This window comes from Scyliorhinus torazame, chromosome 20 (assembly GCF_047496885.1).
Source record: "Scyliorhinus torazame isolate Kashiwa2021f chromosome 20, sScyTor2.1, whole genome shotgun sequence".
NCBI lineage: Eukaryota > Metazoa > Chordata > Chondrichthyes > Carcharhiniformes > Scyliorhinidae > Scyliorhinus > Scyliorhinus torazame.
The window spans coordinates 23,320,323-23,343,005 of NC_092726.1; the positions used below are offsets into that span (position 1 = coordinate 23,320,323).

Here is a 22,683-nt window from a genome sequence, read left to right on the forward strand (position 1 = left end):
TCCCCGGCTCGGGTCACTGTCTGTGCGGAGTCTGCACGTCCTCCCCCGTGTCTACGTGGGTTTCCTCCAGGTGCTCTGGTTTCCTCCCACAAGTCCCCGAAAGACGTGCGTGTTGGGTGATTTGGACATTCTGAATTCTCCCTCAGTGTACCCGAACAGGCGCCGGAATGTGGCGACGAGGGGATTTTCACAGTCACTTCATTGCAGAGTTAATGTAAGCCTACTTGTGACAATAAAGATTATTATTATAGGCTGTCGTGCATCTTCTTGAAAGATGGCATCAGGTGGAGGAGGGGGTTATGTTCATCAAATAGGCAGCTGAGTTTAAAATAGCAAGAAACCTTACAACACCAGGTTAAAGTCCAACAGGTTTGTTTCGAATCACTAGCTTCCGGAGCGCAGCTCCTTCATCAGGTGTGTCACCTGCGCTCCAAAAGCTAGTGATTCAAAACAAACCTGTTGGACTTTAACCTGGTGTTGTCAGATTTCTTACTGTGCCCACCCCAGTCCAACACCGGCATCTCCACATCGGAGTTTAAAATAAAGATTGAACTGGGTGAACGAGTTTCATATCAGATGCTCGGCTGTCTTTGTGAATGCCTGTATGGATGTCAACACTCCACTGGTGTTGGTGGGCAATACTCGAGGGGATTAATCAGCCAGGGTTCCTCCTTTTTTTTTTTTTTAAAGCTTCGAGTTGATCTGCCCTCAGTAAGCTGGGATGAATGATGTCCCCCAGCTTCCCAGAACTCCCTTAGTTGCCAATCTCCAGATTGAAGGGGTGTGTGACAGTTGGTTCAGCACGCTGGGCTAAATCGCTGGCTTTGAAAGCAGACCAAGGCAGGCCAGCAGCACGGTTCAATTCCCGTACCAGCCTCCCCGAACAGGCGCCGGAATGTGGCGACTAGGGGCTTTTCACAGTAACTTCATTTGACGCCTACTTGTGACAATAAGCGATTTTCATTTCATTTCATGGAAGCTTAAAAAAGAGAACCTGTATTTCAGTCTCCCCTCCCCAATGGCCGCTGGATCCTGGACCTAACCTCGAAACGGGAACTCTCCCAGTGGGGGAGGGTGGACAGGCACGGGGGAGGGGCAGCTTTCCTGCTGTGCTGGGCGTCGCAGGCCCCGATTTCTTTCCTCCTCCCTGGACCCAGCCCAGCGAACTCGCATTACGGCAGCACCACTTGCGGCAACAACTTAAATCTTTGGGAATAATTCTAGGAAATTGGACGAGGAAAAAGCATTGTGCAGGAGATGCTGAGAACCAGGCACTTCACAAAGATAGAATCATAGAATAATACAGCATTGCATATCATGTCTCTGCCAGCTCTTTCAGCTGCGTTTTCCTGTTAATCCCACTCTGCCAAAGCCCCGTAAATTACTCCTGTTCAAATATTTTTCTAATTCCCTTTTGGAAGATTGAATCTGCTTCCCCCCCCCCCCCCCCACGCTGTCAGGCAACGCATTCCAGATCACAGCAACTTGCTGTGCTTTTAAATAAATATATCGTTTCCTCATTTCTGCGTCCCTTGTTATCACTGGGGACTGTTTCCCCCTGATTTAGACTGTCAAAACCGGTCCTGATTTTCAACCCTGTAGTTGTCTGACGCTCCACGGGGTGGTACTTATCCAGGGAGATGCTCTGGGGGTCTTGCTGGTGATGGCAAGATGGGGGAGGGGCACACATGGTGGGGAGGGGGTGGGGGTAGGGGCACCCGATGTGGCAAGTGGGGGGCTTTTGCGAGGTGCCCCCCTTCCCTCCCCAGGTCCGAGCAAGGTGACCTGCCGGCTGTTCCCTCGTCCCCTCACTCAACCCTTCCTGCCGGACCCAACGTTGAGTGGTCAATAATTGGTTTTGCCTGCCTTGTGTAAAATAGTGGACAGTTTGTGGGGGGGGGGTGGGGGGGGGGCAGGAAGGCCACCCATGAGAGCATAAGACACAGAAGCAGAATTAGGCCACTCGGCCCATCGAGTCTGCTCCGCCATTCAATCATGGCTGATATTTTCTCATCCCCATTCTCTTGCCTTCTCCCCATAACCCCTGATCCCCTTATTAATCAAGAACCTATCTATCTCTGTCTTAAAGACACTCAGTGATTTGGCCTCCACAGCCTTCTGCGGCAAAGAGTTCCACAGATTCACCACCCTCTGGCTGAGGAAATTCCTCCTCATCTCTGTTTTAAATAATCGTCCCTTTAGTCTGAGATTGTGTCCTCTTGTTCTAGTTTTTCCTACAAGTGGAAACGTCCACTCTATCCAGGCCTCGCAGTATCCTGTAAGTTTCAATGAGATCCCCCCTCATCCTTCTGAACTCCAACGAGTACAGACCCGAGTCCTCAACCATTCCTCATACGTCAAGCTCTTCATTCCCGGCTCATTCTTGTGAACCTCCTCTGGACCCTTTCCAAGGCCAGCACTTCCTTCCTTCGATACGGGGCCCAAAACTGCTCACAGTACTCCAAATGGGGCCTGACCAGAGCCTCATACTGCCTCAGAAGCACATCCCTGCTCTTGTATTCTAGCCCTCTCGACATGAATGCTAACATTGCATTTGCCTTCCTAACTGCCGGCTGAACCTGCACATTAACCTGAAGAGAATCGTGAACAAGGACTCCTAAGTCCCTTTATGGGTCTGCTTTTTCAAACATTTCCCCATTTATTTTGGATGTCGCCACTCTGCCACTGGTAAACCAGCTGGCAGGGAAGTGTAAAATTCTGCCCGCTGTGCCTCCTACTGATAAACCCAAGGAGCCCAAATGCTTTTGTTTAAAAAAAATAAATAAATTTAGAGTACCCAATTATTTTTTTCCAATTAAGGGGCAATTTGGCGTGGCCAATCCACCTACCCTGCACATCTTTGGGTCGTGGGGGCGAAACCCACGCAGACGCGGGGAGAATGTGCAAACTCCACACGGACAGTGACCCGGGGCCGGGATCGAACCTGGGACCTCAGCGCCGTGAGGCAGCAGGGCTAACCCACTGCGCCACCGTTCCCGCCCCGAAATCATGCTCTCTGTGTCCAAGTCCAGGTCACGATTACGAACAGTGCTTTGACATTGAAACTTTTTTCCCACTCTGGAAGAACCACTGACGTCCCGTCCACTGCCTGTGCTGTCGCAGGTTTTGTGTCCACACACACACACACACTGTTCCTTCAGTCCCCTGATGTGTCTAATCGGGGTATTTATGGGTGTTTTATTTTCAGGACACCGGGGAGCAGATCGCCATCAAGCAATGTCGGCAGGAGCTAAGCCCGAGGAACCGGGAACGCTGGTGTCTGGAGATCCAGATTATGAAAAGGTGAAGGCTGTCTGACCAGAACCTCCAGTCTCGGCCCTGGTACAGAGAGTGAGGGGTCCGGTTCCGAAGCTCGCTTGATTTCCGCTGCCCAGAGCTGAGAGTGTTTCCAGGAGAGATGGGGTGGGAAGTTGGGGGGCGGGGTGAGTGCTGGCAGGGGCAATGTGATCTGTCTTTCTGTGATATTGATTGAGGGATACCAAAGATAAACCTCTTTGAAATAGTGGCGGGATCTGTAATGTCCGCCCGGGAGGGCTGGCAAAACCCTGGTTTAAAACTCCAACCCGAAGATGCCGCCTCCGACAGTGCACCGCTCCCTCGGTGCTGCGCTGGGCATGTCAGCCTAGGTGTTGGAGCTCCATTAATTTAACTTAACAATCTTTATTGTCACAAGTAGACTTACATTACCACTGCAATAATAATAAGCTTTATTGTCACAAGTAGGCTTACATTAACACTGCAATGGAGTTACTGTGAAATCCTCTAGTTGCCACACACCGGCGCCTGTTCGGGTACAATGAGGGAGAATTCAGAATTTCCAATTCATCGAACACGTCTTTTGGGACTTGTGGGAGGAAACCAGAGCACCCGGAGGAAACCCACGCAGACACGGGGGAGAACGTGCAGACTCCGCACAGACAGTGACCCGAGCCGGGAATCGAACCCTGGCACTGTGAAGCAACAGTGCTATCCACCGTGCTACCGTGCCGCACTCGAGTCTTGAAGTGGGACCTGAACCCAGAGCCCGCTGAGAGAGAGCTGGCACCCGAGAGCCACGGGCAGGTGAGAGAGAGGGGAGATTGAGCAGCAGGGAGAGGCAGACTGCCAGGGCGCGGAACATGGGGCTCGGGAAACTCCGATCGGAGGCCAGAAGAGATAAAGCCGTGGGAGAAAAAAAAGGCCGCTTTGGGCGACGCCTTTCCGCAGATGTGAACACCGCCATGAAGCTGTCGAGTTGGGCTGTGCGACAGCCTGTTTGACGGCCTCTTTTTTGTTGATTCCCCAGGGGCAAGAGTCAGATTTTGGAAGGGGCGCAATGCCAGAGTAAATCTAAAAAACAATACACCTCCCCACATCAGATCAGACTGCCCGGCAGCTGTGATGTGACCCGTCCCTGATAACGGACCAGCATTCAGTTACCAGCAACATGGAAAAACAATCTTTATGATTCCCTTGGAAGCTCAGCGGAGGGTCCGACTGGGTGGCCAAAATCCCCCCCCTGGCCTCAGCGTGTCCCATCTGCCAGATTCGTGCCTGGAATTGCTTTTGCATCTGAGTTGTTTACCACGGTATGACCGAATCATAACACCGCTGCGTTCCAAACATGAAGCAGCAATCCCAATCTAAACACAACTGGCCTCGAGACGCGCAGCAGGAAATTAGCTCTTCAAACTGGTCAAGGCCCAAACCACAGCGGCTGGAAACCAGCACGACTTGTTTAGATTTTCTGTCCCGGAGCCTGCGTCAATTTTGCTTGCAAACCCAAAGTGATTCTCTTTCCGGGTTCCTCGTTGGGAGTATTTGGTGTACCCTCTCGATGACACAGTGATGAGCAGGAGATGGCCCTTTCGAAAACCTACGCGGCGCTGGGTTGGGGAGCTGCTGGATTGTAGTTGGGCCTACGTCAGAGGATGCACCGTAAATACCCCCATTCGTGACACCCCCCCCCCCCCCCCCCCCCATTCACCACTTGTCCCACCCCCTCCCTCCCCCGAACCTCAATCCGAGATTTGACCTGAGAGCGAGGGGACAAGAGGCACTGTCCTAACCGAGGACTCTGCACTGTTGGGAGGACTGAACATTAAATGCCTTGAGCTCAGAGACGGCGTCGATGGACGGGGCTGAATTCCAGACCGGAACGTCCTTACCAGCCGCTGGTGACCCCTTGCGGGGCGTGAGCAAAGACAAAAGTGTTGACCACCAAATCGCAAAGTTTGGTCACCACTACAAACCGTGTCCGGACCAGTCGGGTCAGCTTTTAATCCATCCTTCAGTCAACGCTTGAATTGATTTATCAAAAACCCTTGAATCACTCTGGGGCACAAGGCCTCTGACTCCACTTTTAGGCTTGGTTTGAAGAGGTGATGAGCTGGTCCAGAGAACTCTCTCTCTCTCTCTATCTCTACCTCTCTCTCTCTTCTCTCTCTATCTATCTCTCTCTCTCTCTCTATCTATCTCTCAATCTATCTCTCGCTCTCTCCCTCTACCTCTACCTCTCTCACTCTGTCTCTCTCTATCTATCTCTCTCTCTACCTCTATCTCTCTCTTGCTCTCTATCTATCTCTCTCTCTCTTTATCTATCTCTCTCTCTCTACCTCTGCCTCTACCTCTATCTCTCTCTCTATCTCTCTACCTCTATCTCTATCTCTCTACCTCTACCTCTCTCTCTCTCCCCCTCTATCTCTACCTCTCTCTCTATCTCTCTCTCTACCTCTCTCTCTGATTCTATCTCTACCTCTCTCTCTCTCTCTCTCCCCCACCTCTATCTCTCTCTCGCTATCGCTCTATCTTTCTACCTCTACTTCTCTCTACCTATATACCTCTATCTCTCTATCTATCTCACTCTCTCTATCTCTCTTTCTGTCTATCTCTCACTCTCTGTCTCTCTCTATCTCTCTCTCTATCTATCTCTCACTCTCTCCCTGTATCTCTCTCTATCTCTCTCTCTACCTCTCTCTACCTCTACACCTCTCTCTCTGACTCTATCTCTACCTCTCTCCCTCTCTCTCTACCTCTCTCTCTCTCTCTCTCTACCTCTATCTCTCTCGCTATCGCTCTCTATCTTTCTCCTTCTACTTCTCTCTCTCTACCTATATCTCTCTACCTCTATCTCTCTATCTATCTCTCTTTCTGTCTCTCTCTCACTCTCTCTCTCTATCTCTCTCTCTATCTCTCACTCTGTCTCTCTCTCTATCTCTCTCTCTCTCTCTCTCTCTATCTCTCACTCTGTCTCTCTCTCTCTATCTCCCTTTTATCTCGGCTTTAGATTCTTCATCAGTTGAGTCACCAGTTGCCTAACTCGTTGTGTAATATTTAACAAGAGTGCTGCTTGGGTAGAGTTTGGAATGGTTATTGTGTCGGACACTCTTGTCCGTTGTAGCTTGGCGCTAGAGGTCCGTGCGAGTGTTAAAGAGGACAGTGTTTATAAAGGGGGGAGTGGTTAAGTTCAGTTAATAATCGAGGCAGACCAGTGTGCGATTCTGTCAGGTGATCTGTCTTGAAAGGCCAACCATTGGCTGGTTGAAGAGGTCCTCCCTCTCTGGAGGAGGTGGCCAATCAGCTCCTGAATCTTCGCAGTTTTGAGGTGGGCCCATTTCCAGCGTTGACGGTTCCTTTCTGTCGAGGCCTCCTTGTGACAGAATATTGAAAACGGGTGCAATCCAAAACACGCAATGGAAATCGTGCCCGTTGCTGTCCGCTGATGAGCACCACAAGAGCTTGTGGAAGCTGTTTGGAAGGTGCTGAGGAAGGAGCCTTGGCGAGTTGCTGCAGTGCATCTTGTAGACGGTACACACGGCTGCCACTGTGCGTCGGTGGGGGAGGGAGGGAGTGTTTGCGGATGGGGTGCCGATCAAGCGGGGCTGCTTTGTCCTGGATGGTGTCGAGCTTCATGGGGAAGGGAGGGGGGGTGGGTGCTGATAAAATTCTGCCGACGGTAGTTAAAAAGCTCTTGAATTAACAACAATTCAAACTAAATTCAGATCATTTCTGCCTTCAATTATGTTCTCCGCCCAGCTCCCATTCTGACTTCCCATCACACATTCCACTTACTCAATTCTGAACTTCGGAAATTGTGAAGTCCTCTTTTGGATTAGCTCATTCCCTCCCTTGGTCAGTTTTGGACGATGCTGATATTAAATAGGAAATGGCAAATTCAATGATGAAGGGGTATTCAACGAAAGTCATGTCATGAGTGTCAAGTGGAGGTGGTTTAATTCTCTGTTGTTGGAGATGGCCATTGCCTGGACCTTGATGCTTGTTGATGGGCCAAATTGACTTTTGGTGAGGAATTTGTCCGTAGAAGACTCAAAGCTGAGAACTTTAAGCGGCCTGCACCTTGTCAATTGTGAAACGGGTACATGAATTTGGAAAGGTGAACATCCTTTGAGACAGCACTACAGTGTCTAATTAACAACGGGATGGTGGCAGGGCGGTCAGCACTACGACCTCACAGCGCCAGGGACCCAGGTTCAATTCCGGCCTTGGGTGACAGTCTGTGCGGAGTCTGCGTGTGTTTCCTCCGGGTGCTCCGGTTTCCTCCCACAGTCCAAAGACGTGCAGGTTCAATGGGGTTACAGGGACAGGGTGGGGGAGTGGACCCAGATAGAGTGCTCTGGCGGAGGGTTGCTGCAGAGGAGATGGGCCCAATGGACACCTTCTACATTGTAGGGAATCTATGGATTGAATGATGTTGGAATTACACTCATCCAGGCGAGTGGAGAGTATTCCATCACTCTGTCCCCCGCCGCCAAAGAATGTTGAAGGGGTATTGAACGATAGTCATGTCATGAGTGTCAAGTGGAGGTGGTTTAATTCTCTGTTGTTGGAGATGGCCATTGCCTGGACCTTGATGCCACACATGCTCAAATGCTGCCCTGATTTCAAAGGCAATCACTCTCACTTCAGTGACCCCTCCCAGCCAGGCATTGCCTTCTCCCAGACCCTTCCATCAGGCAGAAGGTACAGAAATCTGAAGACCCGCACATCCAGACATAGGAACAGCTTCTTCCCCACAGCTACTAGACTCCTCAACGACTCCCCCTCGGACTGATCTGTTCCCTGTAAGAACACTATTCACGGCGCCCTATGTTGCTCTTGCTCATGTATTTGCTTTGTTTGGCTTCTTGTAACCAATCACTGTTTGTCGATGTACCATTTGTCAATGCTCTCTGTTGATTATTCTCCTTGTCTACTATGTACGTACTGTGTACGTTCCCTTGTCCGCAGAAAAATACTTTTCTCTGTACCTCCGTACATGTGACAATAAATCAACTTCACTTCTTTCCAGCTTTTTTGTCCATGTTTTACCCAAGACTGGAAAGAGGTCTGTAGCTGGGTGTCATTTAACTGTCCATAAATCTGAACATATGGTTCAGGAAAAGGAGTACGCGTCTCGGTCCTTCGAGCCTACTCCGCCATTCGATAACATCGTGGAATTTATTTTACAGTGCGTAAGGAGGCCATTCGGCCCATAGAACTCCCTTGGAAAGAACTCCCTTCCCAAGCCCACGCCTCCACCCTATCCCCTTTCCCCAGTAACCCAACCTAACCATTGGACGCTATGGGGCAATTTAGCATGCCCAATCCACCTAACCTGTACATCTTTGGACTGTGGGAGGAAACCGGAGCACCCGGAGGAAACCCACGCAGACACGGGGAGAACGTGCAGACTCCGCACAGATAGTAACCCGAGGCCGGAATTGAACCTGTGATCCTGGAGATGCGAGGCAGCAGTGCCAACCACTGTGCCACCGAGCCGGCCAGTCAAGTCCAGTCGACAGATTGTGTACTGGGTTCCTGTGTTATGTCACGCTCTTCCTCACTGTTGGGTAATCCCAGTTTCGTATCCGCAATGATCCCGCCTTCAGCTGCAGAGTGGGTTAGCACTGTTGCTTCACAGCGCCAGGGTCCCGGGTCCGATTCCCGCCTTGGGTCACTGCCTGAGCGGAGCCTGCACGTTCTCCCCCGTGTCTGCGTGGGTTACCTCTGAGTGTTCCGGTTTCCTCCCACAAGTCCCGAAAGACGTGCTTGTTAGGTGAATTGGACATTCTAAATTCTCCCTCTGTGACCCGAACAGGCGCCGGAATGTGGCGACGAGGGGATTTTCACAGTAACTTCATTGCAGAGTCAATGTAAGCCTACTTGTGACATCAATAAAGATTATTATTACCATATAAATGCTAGTTGTTGGTGTAAAAAAAATTCCACCCATTGGGATAAAATGGAGGGCGATCGGGGGGGGAGGAGGTGGGGGGTTGCCCCCCCCCCCCCCCACGGCATCCTGGTCAGCACATACCCCTCAACCACGATGGCTGAATACCGTCATGGCATCTCGCTGTGGGCAGCAGCAGCCATCTTCGCATGACCAACTGGGCGACATGGTGCGGCGGCGCTGAGAGCAGACGTAGGCCTCTCTCCAACCCCCTCTCGCCAGATTGCCATAGCGACAGCCCAGCCCCCCCACCCCCCGGCAACCAGAAGCCAGGCGACCGGCCCGGCAGAGGCCCAGCAATTCCCCCCTCGGCAACACCAGTCTCCCGCTTCCACCATGTCCAATACTGAGGGGGTGCGGGAGAGGGAGTAACGACCTCCCTCTGTGTGGGAAAGAGAAGGAGAGACAAGATGGAGGTCGGAGACTGAGAAGTGGGCCAAATAGGCCGGCATTGAGATTCAAAATCAAAGCTTTGCGCACACTGGTAGGCCATCGGCAATCTTTCTGTGAAAGGAAATTGTGGTTGGTACTTTTATATCGAATGTTTAGTTCGTTAGCAATCACCCCACATGGCACCCCCTCCCCCACCACAGCCTGTTGGTCGAGCTAATTCCAGACACCCATTACCTCAAAGTCATGAGTTCAGTACTTTAGAAACAGGAAGATGCGGTATTTTGTGGAACCCCTGCAGTGCAGAAGGAGGCCATTCGGCCCATCGAGTCTGCACCGACCCTCTGAAAGAGCAGCCTACCCAGGCCCAATCCCCCCCCACTGGAACCACACCTACCTTTTGGACACCAAGAGACGATTTATCACGGCCAATCCACCTAACCTGCACATCTTTGGACTGTGGGAGGAAACCAGAGCACCCGGAGGAAACCCACGCAGACACGGGGGAGAACGTGCAGACTCCGCACAGACAGTGACCCAAGCCGGAATCGAACCTGGGACCCTGGCGCTGTGAGGCAGCAGTGCCAACCCACTGTGCCACCGAGCCGGCCAGTCAAGTCCAGTCGACAGATTGTGTACTGGGTTCCTGTGTTATGTCACGCTCTTCCTCACTGTTGGGTAATCCCAGTTTTGTATCCGCAATGATTTTCCCAAACCTCCAATATTTGGAAAAAGTAACAAACAGAATTGGGGGCGAGAAACTCACATTTTTACAGCCCCTATGAGTTTTTCTTTCCTGGGTTATGCTCGTGCAATGTCTTGGAGATGAATCTTCCATCTCCACCAATCTCCGGCGTTGACAACCCAACTCCCACATCCTAAGCCTGAGGCCTCAACTCCCAGGCCCCAGTCCTGGGCTCTGTCTGAGTGCTGACTCCCCAGATTGTTCCTGGCCTGTTGGTTTTCGTGTCCCGTAACAATGAACACCTCCGGCCTGCTTCCTGTTTACACCAGACTGTTACTAAAACTGAATTCTTATAAATAAATGTCTTGAAAAACATCGCTCCACGCAGTCAAAAAGGAATTTGCTGTCGCAAGTGGTCGGCTGGGCCGAAAATGGGTGTGTGAATTGCAAGTGGAAAAGATTGTGGGGTTGACTTCGCACCGTGGTTTCGTGTGAATGGCTGGAGGCGGTCAAAGCAGACAGTCGTAAGATTTGGTGCACGAGATTTCGGGAAGAGAGAGGAGGAGAAAGATGTGGCGCAGAAATGGGTTTGTGATTGAAGTGGAGTCCACCGAAACATAGGAGAATATGGTCGACAGGAAAAGGGGGGATCAAAGGATGTGGGAACAGAGGAAGGGCTTGGGGTCAGCCGTTCTTTTTGAAAGGGACGTAATCACTTAACAGCATATTCAGGTTCCCTGGGCAGACTCCCGAGGACCCTGCATCGCTGCCGTTCAATAGCTCCCTCTACAGAGCTTGTGCCAGCGCAGGACAGTAGTTCATCATCGGAGGCCGTTCAGCCTATTCTGCCTCTGCTAGCTCATAAAAAGCCATCATGGGTGCTCGCAAATCTCCCGCTTTTTGACTCTAACCCTGTACGCCACTCATCCTCCAAAACCTTCTCAGATTATTGAGGGAATCAACTCGCACCCTCTTTGCAAGTCGAAGGTCCTGGGTCCAGACAGCTCTGAGTAAAAACATTTGTCCTCCTCTTCCCTCTGGACCTTTTCTCACTGATTTTAAAACAAGGGACTCTGGGTATTGATTCACTCAGCGGAGTGAATAGTTTTTATCCATTTAGACTCCTATCAAAACCTTTCGCCGTTCTAGTCAGCTGCTTTGTAACCTCTGTACCCAAGGAGAACGATCCTAACTATCCCAACATTTCCTTAGAACTGACGTCCCTCATCCCTGGGAACGTCCTGGGAAATCTCCTCTGTTCTCTCTCTCCCTCTCTCTCTCATCTCTTTCTCTCTCGTCTCTCTCTCTCATCTCTCTGTCTCTCTCTCTCTGTCTCATCTCTCTCGTTTCTCTCGTCTCATATCACCGCATCTCTCTCGCATCTCTCTCGCATCTCTCTCGTATCTCCTCTCTCTCTTTCTCTCTCTCTCGTATCTCCTCTCTCTCTCTCTCTCTCTCTCTCTCTCTCTCTCTCTCTCGTCTCTCTCGTCTCTCTTGTCTCGTCTCTCTCTCATCTCTCGTCTCTCCCTCTCCTCTCTCTCTCACCTCTCTCCTCTCTCACGTTCATCTCTCGTCTCTCTCTCTCTCTCGTCTCTTTCTCATCTCTCGCGTCGCTTTCTCGTCTCTTTCTCTCTCGTCTCTTTCTCTCTTGTCACTCTCTCTCTCATCTCTCTCGTCTCTCTCTCTTCTCTCTCGCGTCTCTATCTCGTCTCTCTCTCGTCTCTCACTCGTGTCTCTCTCACATCTCTCTCTCTCTCTCTCTCGGACCTTTACATCATTCTTGAGATGTGGGGCCCAGAGTTGGCCACAATGCTCCAGCTGAGGCCTGATGGCTGATTTCTAGAGCTTGGCTTTGTCGATCATGTTGCAGATTGGGATAACTCCTGTTTAATTTCCCCCCAGGTTGAACCATGTCAATGTGGTAGCAGCACGGGATGTTCCTGAGGGAATGCAGAAACTTGCCCTCAATGACTTGCCTCTGCTGGGAATGGAATATTGTGAAGGAGGAGATCTTCGCAAGGTTAGTGCTCAACTCTAGTAGGGGCTAGCCCGGCGAACCATGTCCATATGTTTTGGTCATGCCCGGCACTGGAGGGGTTCTGGAGGGGAGATGCGGGAACAGTATCTCAGGTGGTGAAAGTCCGGGTCAAGCCAAGCTGGGGGCTAGCACTATTTGGAGTCTGGACGCGCCGGGAGTGCAGGAGGCGAAAGAGGCCGGCATTCTGGCCTTTGCGTCCCTAGTAGCCCGGCGAAGGATCTTGCTAATGTGGGAGGAGGCGAAGCCCCCCAGCCTGGAGGCCTGGATAAATGACATGGCTGGGTTCATAAAGTTGGAGAGGATTAAGTTCGCCTTGAGAGGGTCTGCGCGGGGGTTCTACAGGCGGTGGCAACCGTTCCTAGACTATCTCGCGGAGCGTTAGAGGAAGGTCGGTCAGCAGGAGCCGCAACCCGGGGGGGGGGGGGGGGGGGGGGACGACATCCTGAGAGGGGGAGGAGAGGGGGGACTGCCTGGGAGGGTGGATGAGCAAGAGATAACATGAAGAGTCGGGGAAACTGGCACGTACGGGAGAGGGCCAGTGTACAAAGCTGTGTAAATATATCATTTTGCCATGTATATATCTTGCTCTGCGCGATTTCTCGTTTTTTTTTGTTACGGGGGGTGGGTTATTGTTTGTAAGGGAGAAAAATTGTGTTAAAAAACTTTTTAAAAAATATATTTTTTAAAAACTCTAGTAGGGGCTGCTCTGTGTTTGACAAGTGCCACCCCCGCTTATCGTCTCTGACCGATGGGGTGAGTTGGCAGGTCTGTCGGCTCTTGTTCTTTCCTCTTTTCATTCCTCCTCTCCCTATGATTCTCCCTTCCTCCTTCCATCTCTCTCTCTACCCTCCTCTCATCTTCCCTCCTTGACTCCCCATCTTTCTCCATCCCTTTCTCTCCCTCCTTCATTCCCTCTTTTTCTGTCCATCGCTCCCACCCTCTCTATTCCTCTTTCCCCTCCCTCTCCAGTCTTCCTTCCCCTCTCTTTCTCTGTCCCTCTCCATCTTCCTCCTTCCCCTCTTGCCCTTTCCGTCCTCTCTCTCTTTCTCAGTCCCCCTCTCTTCCTCCTTTCCCTCCATCCCTCTTCTTTCGCTCCTTCCATCTCTTCCTCTGTTTCTTGCTTTCTTCGAGCCTCCCTCCCCAGTCCTTTTTCTCTCCCCCTCTTCCTCACTTCCCTCCCTCCCACCCGTTTGTTTCCCTTTCCTTGCACGCTATCCATCTTTCTGCCACCATCTTTTAACTTCACCGCCTGTCTCCCCCTCTCTCTCTCTGCCTCTCCCTGGTCTCCATCCTTTGGTTGAGGTGGATGGGGCACAACGCCAGCGGAACAAAGCGTTTGGGCTGGGTCAGTGCTTGGGTGAGCCCAGTGGGATATCCCCAGCGCTCATTTTCCTGGTGCGATGAGCACAGGGAGAATGAGAGAGTGGAAAAAGTGTGCGCTGACCTTTGGAAATGGCGTCGGAGGAGAGGGGGCGGTTTTTCCGATCAGATGTGATCCATTTGCAACGCCGGAGGGTTAGAGAACAGAGATTGCATTGTTAGTTGTGTGACTTCATTCATGTACATGGGCCAGCCTCCCTGATAACAGTGGAGACGTGAGCTGGCGATTCGAGCCCACTCAACCATGCCCTTTGATAGGGCGTCTTTGTTCTGTGTCTTTGATGTGTGTGGAAATTTGATTCTCCCTTCATTTGGAACCTTCCTCCGTTGAGTCGGTTCCTGATTGTTTTGCGGCCTTGTCGAGCCTCGTCACGCAGCTGTGCGCCCCCATTAGTCAGGAGCAGCTTTGCCCCTCATCCGCGTTCTCTAACTTTTATTTCCTGTGTTGTTCCAGTTCCTGAATAAATTTGACAACTGTTGTGGGATGCGCGAGAGTCCGGTGCTCACCCTGCTCACGGACATCGGTGAGTATGAGGCGCGACCACCTCTTCAGTGCTCTTCGCAACGAGGTTTCGAAGCTTGTCGACGGGTGGCGCAGTGGTTAGCGCTGCTGCCTCAAGGCGCCGAGGACACGGGTTCGATCCTGGCTCTGCGTCACTGTCTGTGCGGAGTCTGTGCGGAGTCTGCACGTTCTCCCCCGTGTCTGCGTGGGTTTCCTCCGGGTGCTCCGGTTTCCTCCCAGATCCCAAAGATGTGCAGGTTAGGTGGATTGGCCGTGATAAATCGCCCCTTAGCGTCCAAAGATGTGCAGGTTAGGTGGATTGGCCGTGATAAATCGCCCCTTAGCGTCCAAAGATGTGCAGGTTAGGTGGATTGGCCGTGATAAATCGCCCCTTAGCGTCCAAAGATGTGCAGGTTAGGTGGATTGGCCGTGATAAATCGCCCCTTAGCGTCCAAAGGTGTGCAGGTTAGGTGGATTGGCCGTGATAAATCGCCCCTTAACGTCCAAAGATGTGCAGGTTAGGTGGATTGGCCGTGATAAATCGCCCCTTAGCGTCCAAAGGTGTGCAGGTTAGGTGGATTGGCCGTGCTAAATTGTCCCTTAGTGTCTAAAGATGTGCAGGTTAGGTGGATTGGCCACGCTAAATTGTCCCTTAGTGTCCAAAGATGTGCATGTTAGGTGGATTGGCCGTGCTAAATTGTCCCTTAGTGTCCAAAGATGTGCAGGTTAGGTGGATTGGCCGTGCTACATTGTCCCTTAGTGTCCAAAGATGTGCAGGTTAGGTGGATTGGCCGTGATAAATCGCCCCTTAGCGTCCAAAGATGTGCAGGTTAGGTGGATTGGCCGTGCTAAATTGTCCCTTAGTGTCTAAAGATGTGCAGGTTAGGTGGATTGGCCACGCTAAATTGTCCCTTAGTGTCCAAAGATGTGCATGTTAGGTGGATTGGCCGTGCTAAATTGTCCCTTAGTGTCCAAAGATGTGCAGGTTAGGTGGATTGGCCGTGCTACATTGTCCCTTAGTGTCCAAAGATGTGCAGGTTAGGTGGATTGGCCGTGCTAAATTGCCCTTCGTGTCCAAAGATGTGCAGGTTAGACGGGGATAGAGCAGGGGGAGTGGGCGTAGGTAGGGAGCTCTTTCAAAGGGTCGGTGCAGACTCGGTGGGCCGAATGGCCTCCTTCTGCTAATGATAGACATTGGGGTTAAAATGTGAGGCCAAGTTTCATGGACTAGTGTCCTGTGTGGGTTCAGGGGTGACCTAATTGAAGAATTTCCAAAGATTGAAGGATTGATTAAGGTAGCGAGGGAACAGTATCCCACCACTGAGGATGAGTCCAGAGCGAGGGGCCATAATCAAATCAGAAATTAGGCTGTTCTGTGGTCTGGCTGGGAAGCACTTCCTCACACAAGGGGCAACGGCGATCTGGATTGTTAGGTCATGAAATTCAGGATCAGGGGTCAAAGGCCATGACCTCGTTGAATGGAAGACCTGAATCAAGGGGCCAAATAGCCTCCTCTTGTTCCTATACTACGTCGCTCATAGAGCTGGCCGATGCAAGAAGTGTAACATTGAGCTGTCAGCTCACTGCGAGGTGGTGGAGGGGGTGGGGAACCGTGCCTATGTCTTAATTTTAAAATACGACTCGCTGTGCTGCAACGTACGATTGACGGATGTTGCCAGCTTGGCCCAGCAGTCATGACGTGGTCCGCTGTACCGACACTCCTAACTATCCCCCCCACACACACACACCAATAGCTCTCCCTTCCTCTCCCTTGGTTGTCTGTGATATCACCCGGCCTAAATGTTTTGGGAGTGACTGTTCAAACTCATTGTCCCCTTTTCCCAATGCCAGCTGGTATTAACCGGATTAGTGCTGCCCTCGTTCCCTGTCGCGGACTTTATCCGCTGACTTGGTTTCCTCTCCAGTCAGTCAAACAGTGGCTCACATGCCGGGAGCTGTGAATTTGATCCTGACTGCAGGAGAGTGGGGGCACGGGCGAGAGTTGCTAATGGGAGGAAGGAGATGTCACTTGTCTCATTTCCTCCTTCCTGCAGTCGACCATCGGGGAACTGAGAAACTCAGGTTTGCGCTCACTCTTTTTTTTCAATAAATATTTTATTGAAAATTTTTGGTCAACCAACACAGTACATTGTGCATCCTTTACACAATATTATAACAACACAAATAACAATGACCTATTTTATAAACAGAAAATGAATAAATAATAAATAACAAAAATGAAAACTAACCCGAATTGGCAACTGCCTTATCACAAGTAACACTCTCCAAAAATATAATTTAACAGTCCAATATATAATTATCTGTCGCAACGACCTATACATATTATACAGTATATATTAACAACCCTGAGAGTCCTTCTGGTTCCCCCCCCCCCCCCCCCCCCGATCCTGGGCTGCTGCTGCTGCCTTCTTTTTTCCATTCCATCTATCTTTCTGCGAGGTATTCGACGAACGGTTGCCACCGCCTGGTGAACCCTTGAGCCGACCCCCTTAGAACGAACTTAATCCGCTCTAGCTTTATAAACCCTGCCATGTCATTTATCCAGGTCTCCACCCCCGGGGGCTTGGCTTCTTTCCACATTAACAATGTCCTGCGCCAGGCTACTAGGGACGCAAAGGCCAAAACATCGGCCTCTCTCGCCTCCTGCACTCCCGGCTCTTGTGCAACCCCAAATATAGCCAACCCCCAACTTGGTTCGACCCGGACCCCCACTACTTTTGAAAGCACCTTTGTCACCCCCATCCAAAACCCCTGTAGTGCCGGGCATGACCAAAACATATGGGTATGATTCGCTGGGCTTCTCGAGCACCTCGCACACCTATCCTCCACCCCCAAAAATTTACTGAGCCGTGCTCCAGTCATATGCGCCCTATGTAATACCTTAAACTGAATCAGGCTTAGCCTGGCACACGAGGACGACGAGTTTACCCTGCTTAGGGCATCTGCCCACAGCCCCTCCTCGATCTCCTCCCCCAGCTCTTCTTCCCATTTCCCTTTTAGTTCATCTACCATAGTCTCCCCTTCGTCCCTCATTTCCCTATATATATCTGACACCTTACCATCCCCCACCCATGTCTTTGAGATCACTCTGTCCTGCACCTCTTGTGTCGGGAGCTGCGGGAATTCCCTCACCTGTTGCCTCACAAAAGCCCTCAGTTGCATATACCTGAATGCATTCCCTTGGGGCAACCCATATTTCTCGGTCAGCGCTCCCAGACTCGCGAACTTCCCATCCACAAACAGATCTTTCAGTTGCGTTATTCCTGCTCTTTGCCACATTCCATATCCCCCATCCATTCTCCCCGGGGCAAACCTATGGTTGTTTCTTATCGGGGACCCCCCCAAGGCTCCAGTCTTTCCCCTATGCCGTCTCCACTGTCCCCAAATCTTCAGTGTAGCCACCACCACCGGGCTTGTGGTGTAGTTCCTCGGTGAGAACGGCAATGGGGCTGTCACCATAGCCTGTAGGCTAGTCCCCCTACAGGACGCCCTCTCTAATCTCTTCCACGCCGCTCCCTCCTCCTCTCCCATCCACTTACTCACCATTGAAATATTATCGGCCCAATAATACTCACTTAGGCTCGGTAGTGCCAGCCCCCCCCTATCCCTGCTACGCTGTAAGAATCCCTTCCTCACTCTCGGGGTCTTCCCGGCCCCCACAAAACCCATGATGCTCTTTTCAATCCTTTTTTTAAAAAAAGCCTTCGTGATCACCACCGGAAGGCACTGAAACACAAAGAGGAATCTCGGGAGGACCACCATCTTAACCGCCTGCACCCTCCCTGCCAGTGACAGGGATACCATATCCCATCTCTTGAAATCCTCCTCCATTTATTCCACCAACCGCGTTAAATTTAACCTATGCAATGTGCCCCAATTCTTGGCTATCTGGATCCCCAGGTAACGAAAGTCCCTTGTTACCTTCCTCAACGGTATGTCCTCTATTTCTCTACTCTGCTCCCCTGGATGCACCACAAACAACTCACTTTTCCCCATGTTCAATTTATACCCTGAAAAATCCCCAAACTCCCCAAGTATCCGCATTATTTCTGGCAACACCTCCGCCGGGTCTGCCACGTATAGTAGCAAATCGTCCGCATACAGAGATACCCGATGTTCTTCTCCTCCTCTAAGTACTCCCCTCCACTTCTTGGAACCCCTCAACGCTATCGCCAGGGGCTCAATCGCCAGTGCAAACAATAATGGGGACAGAGGGCATCCCTGCCTTGTCCCTCTATGGAGCCAAAAATATGCAGATCCCCGTCCATTCGTGACCACGCTCGCCATCGGGGCCCTATACAACAGCTGCACCCATCTAACATACCCCTCTCCAAAACCAAATCTCCTCAACACCTCCCACAAATAATCCCACTCCACTCTATCAAATGCTTTCTCGGCATCCATCGCCACTCCTATCTCCGTTTCCCCCTCTGGTGGGGCCATCATCATTACCCCTAACAGCCTCCGTATATTCGTGTTCAGCTGTCTCCCCTTCACAAACCCAGTTTGGTCCTCGTGGACCACCCCCAGGACACATTCCTCTATTCTCATTGCCATTACCTTGGCCAGGATCTTGGCATCTACATTTAGGAGGGAAATAGGTCTATAGGACCCGCATTGTAGCGGGTCCTTTTCCTTCTTTAAGAGAAGCGATATCGTTGCTTCAGACATAGTCGGGGGCAGTTGTCCCCTTTCCTTTGCCTCATTAAAGGTTCTCGTCAATACCGGGGCGAGCAAGTCCACATATTTTCTATAGAATTCGACTGGGAATCCATCCGGTCCCGGGGCCTTTCCCGCCTGCATGCTCCTAATTCCTTTCACCACTTCTTCTACCTCGATCTGTGCTCCCAGTCCCACCCTTTCCTGCTCTTCCACCTTGGGAAATTCCAGCCGATCCAAGAAGCTCATCATTCTCTCCCTCCCATCCGGGGGTTGAGCTTCATATAATTTTTTATAAAATGTCTTGAACACTCCATTCACTCTCTCCGCTCCCCGCTCCATCTCTCCTTCCTCATCCCTCACGCCCCCTATTTACCTCGCTGCTCCCCTTTTCCTCAATTGGTGTGCCAGCAACCTGATCGCCTTCTCCCCATATTCGTACTGTACACCCTGTGCCTTCCTCCATTGTGCCTCTGCAGTGCCCGTAGTCAGCAAGTCAAATTCTACATGTAGCCTTTGCCTTTCCTTGTACAGTCCCTCCTCCGGTGCTTCCGCATATTGTCTGTCCACCCTCAAAAGTTCTTGCAGCAACCGCTCCCGTTCCTTACTCTCCTGCTTCCCTTTATGTGCCCTTATTGATATCAGCTCCCCTCTAACCACCGCCTTCAACGTCTCCCAGACCACTCCCACCTGGACCTCCCCATTATCATTGAGTTCCAAGTACTTTTCAATGCACCCCCTCACCCTTAGACACACCCCCTCATCTGCCATTAGTCCCATGTCCATTCTCCAGGGTGGGCGCCCTCCTGTTTCCTCCCCTATCTCCAAGTCTACCCAGTGTGGAGCGTGATCCGAAATGGCTATAGCCGTATACTCCGTTCCCCTCACCTTCGGGATCAACGCCCTTCCCAGCACAAAAAAGTCTATTCGCGAGTAGTCTTTATGGACATAGGAGAAAAACGAGAACTCCTTACTCCTAGGTCTGCTAAATCTCCACGGGTCTACACCTCCCATCTGCTCCATAAAATCTTTAAGTACCTTGGCTGCTGCCGGCCTCCTTCCAGTCCTGGACTTCGACCTATCCAGCCCTGGTTCCAACACCGTATTAAAATCTCCCCCCATTATCAGCTTTCCCATCTCTAGGTCCGGAATGCGTCCTAGCATCCGCCTCATAAAATTGGCATCATCCCAGTTCGGGGCATATACGTTTACCAAAACCACCGTCTCCCCCTGTAGTTTGCCACTCACCATCACGTATCTGCCCCCGTTATCCGCCACTATAGTCTTTGCCTCGAACATTACCCGCTTCCCCACTAATATAGCCACCCCCCTGTTTTTCGCATCTAGCCCCGAATGGAACACCTGCCCCACCCATCCTTTGCGTAGCCTAATCTGGTCTATCAGTTTCAGGTGCGTTTCCTGTAACATAACCACATCTGCCTTAAGTTTCTTAAGGTGTGCGAGTACCCGTGCCCTCTTTATCGGCCCGTTCACCTCTCACGTTCGACGTGATCAGCCGGGTTGGGGGGCTTCCTACCCCCCCCCCTTGTCGATTAGCCATCCCCTTTTTCCAGCTCCTCACCCGGTTACCACGCAGCTGTATCTCCCCCAGGCGGTGCCCCCCCGCCCATCCTCTCCCATACCAGCTCCCCCCTCTCCCCAGCAGCAGCAACCCAGTAATTCCCCCCTCCCACCACCCCCGCTAGATCCCCCGCTAGCGTAATTACTCCCCCCATGTTGCTCCCAGAAGTCAACAAACTCTGGCCGACCTCGGCTTCCCCCCGTGACCTCGGCTCGCACCGTGCGACGCCCCCTCCTTCCTGCTTCTCTATTCCCGCCATGATTATCATAGCGCGGGAACCAAGCCCGCGCTTCTCCCTTGGCCCCGGCCACAATGGCCAACGCCCCACCTCCTCCACCTCCCCTCCTCCCCCCATCACCACCTGTGGAAGAAAGAAAAGTTACCACATCGCAGGATTAGTACATAAAACTCCTCTTTCCCCCCTTTTTAACCCCCCTCTTCGCCCCCCGCATTCGCCCCACCACTTTGTTCAAACGTTCTTTTTAATAACCCGCTCATTCCAGTTTTTCTTCCACAATAAAAGTCCACGCTTCATCCGCCGTCTCAAAGTAGTGGTGCTCCCTCGATATGTGACCCACAGTCTTGCCGGTTGCAGCATTCCAAATTTTATCTTCTTTTTGTGCAGCACCGCCTTGGCCCGATTAAAACTCGCCCTCCTACTCGCCACCTCCGCACTCCAGTCTTGATAAACGCGGATCACCGCGTTCTCCCATTTACTGCTCCGAGTTTTCTTTGCCCATCTAAGGACCATTTCTCTATCCTTAAAACGGAGGAATCTCACCACTATGGCTCTGGGAATTTCTCCTGCTCTCGGTCCTCGCGCCATCACTCGGTATGCTCCCTCCACCTCCAACGGACCCGCCGGGGCCTCCGCTCCCATTAACGAGTGCAGCATCGTGCTCACATATGCCCCGACGTCCGCTCCCTCCGCACCTTCAGGAAGACCAAGAATCCTCAGGTTGTTCCTCCTTGCGTTGGTCTCCAGTGCCTCCAACCTTTCCACACATCGTTTATGGTGTGCCTCGTGCATCTCCGTCTTCACCACCAGGCCCTGTATGTCGTCCTCATTCTCGGCTGCCTTTGCCTCCTCCTTTAGCCCTTCGATCGCCTGTAGTATCGGGGCCAACAGCTCTTTCTTCATTTCCTTTTTGAGCTCTTCCACACAGCATTTCAAGAACTCTTGTTGTTCAGGGCCCCATGTTAAACTGCCACCTTCCGACGCCATCTTGGTTTTTGCTTGCCTTCCTTGCCGCTGTTCTAAAGGATCCACTGCAATCCGGCCACTTTCTCCTCCTTTTTTCATCCGTATCCAGGGGGGATTTCCTTCTGGTTTACCGCACAGTGTTTTTAGCCGTCAAAATTGCCGTTGGGGCTCCTATCAAGAGCCCAAAAGTCCGTTTCACCGGGAGCTGCCGAAACGTGCGACTCAGCTGGTCATCGCCGCACCCGGAAGTCGTTTGTGCTCACTCTTACTCACTGGCCATGATTATCAGCCAAGCAACTGGCTCAATGTCCAGCTCAGTGCGCTCCCACTCGCGTTCAGCCTCTCTCTTCACCTCCTTTTCAGTTTGTTACGTTCCATTATCGACCAAGTACGGGGTGCAAAATGTCCCATTTTCTCCCCAACCGTATTCTGCCGGGGATCAAGTCCAGACGGACGAGAATCAGAGAATGGTTACAGCACGTTGTGGCTGCGCTGCCTTTGTGTTTGGGCATCTCGCCGCTCAGCAGCTGAACTGGACCCAGCCACATTAATACCTTGGCTCCCAGGGCAGGTCAGAGGCTGGGAATCCTGCGGAGAGTAACTCACCTCCTGACTCCCCCCAAAGCCTGTCCACCATCTACAAGTCACAAGTCAGGAGTGTGATGGGATACTCTCCACTTGCCTGGATGAGTGCAGCTCCCAACGACACTCAAGAAGCTCGACACCATCCAGGACAAAGCAGCCCCGCTTGATCGGCACCCCATCCACAAACATTCACTCCCTCCACCACCGACGCACAGCGGCAGCCGTGTGTACCATCTACAAGATGCACTGCAGCAACTCACCAAGGCTCCTTAGACAGCACCTTCCAAACCCACGACCTCTACCATCTAGAAGGACAAGGGCAGCAGATACCTGGGAACCCCACCACCTGGAGGTTCCCCTCCAAGTCACTCACCACCCCGACTTGGAAATATAGCGGACGTTCCT

At 51.7% G+C, this 22,683-nt stretch overlaps 1 protein-coding gene across 6 annotated transcripts in view; it reads left to right on the forward strand.

The window, feature by feature from the left end:
• The window catches only part of ikbkb (inhibitor of nuclear factor kappa B kinase subunit beta), a 224,189-nt gene that overhangs the window by 166,464 nt on the left and 35,042 nt on the right, over positions 1-22,683 (forward strand). For all 6 annotated transcript variants that reach the window (XM_072485962.1, XM_072485965.1, XM_072485960.1 and 3 more), the window contains exons 3-5: positions 3,209-3,303; positions 12,210-12,327; positions 14,180-14,249. In XM_072485962.1, coding sequence (XP_072342063.1) covers positions 3,209-3,303; positions 12,210-12,327; positions 14,180-14,249 — 283 coding nt within the window. The remainder of the gene's footprint in view (positions 1-3,208; positions 3,304-12,209; positions 12,328-14,179; positions 14,250-22,683) is intronic.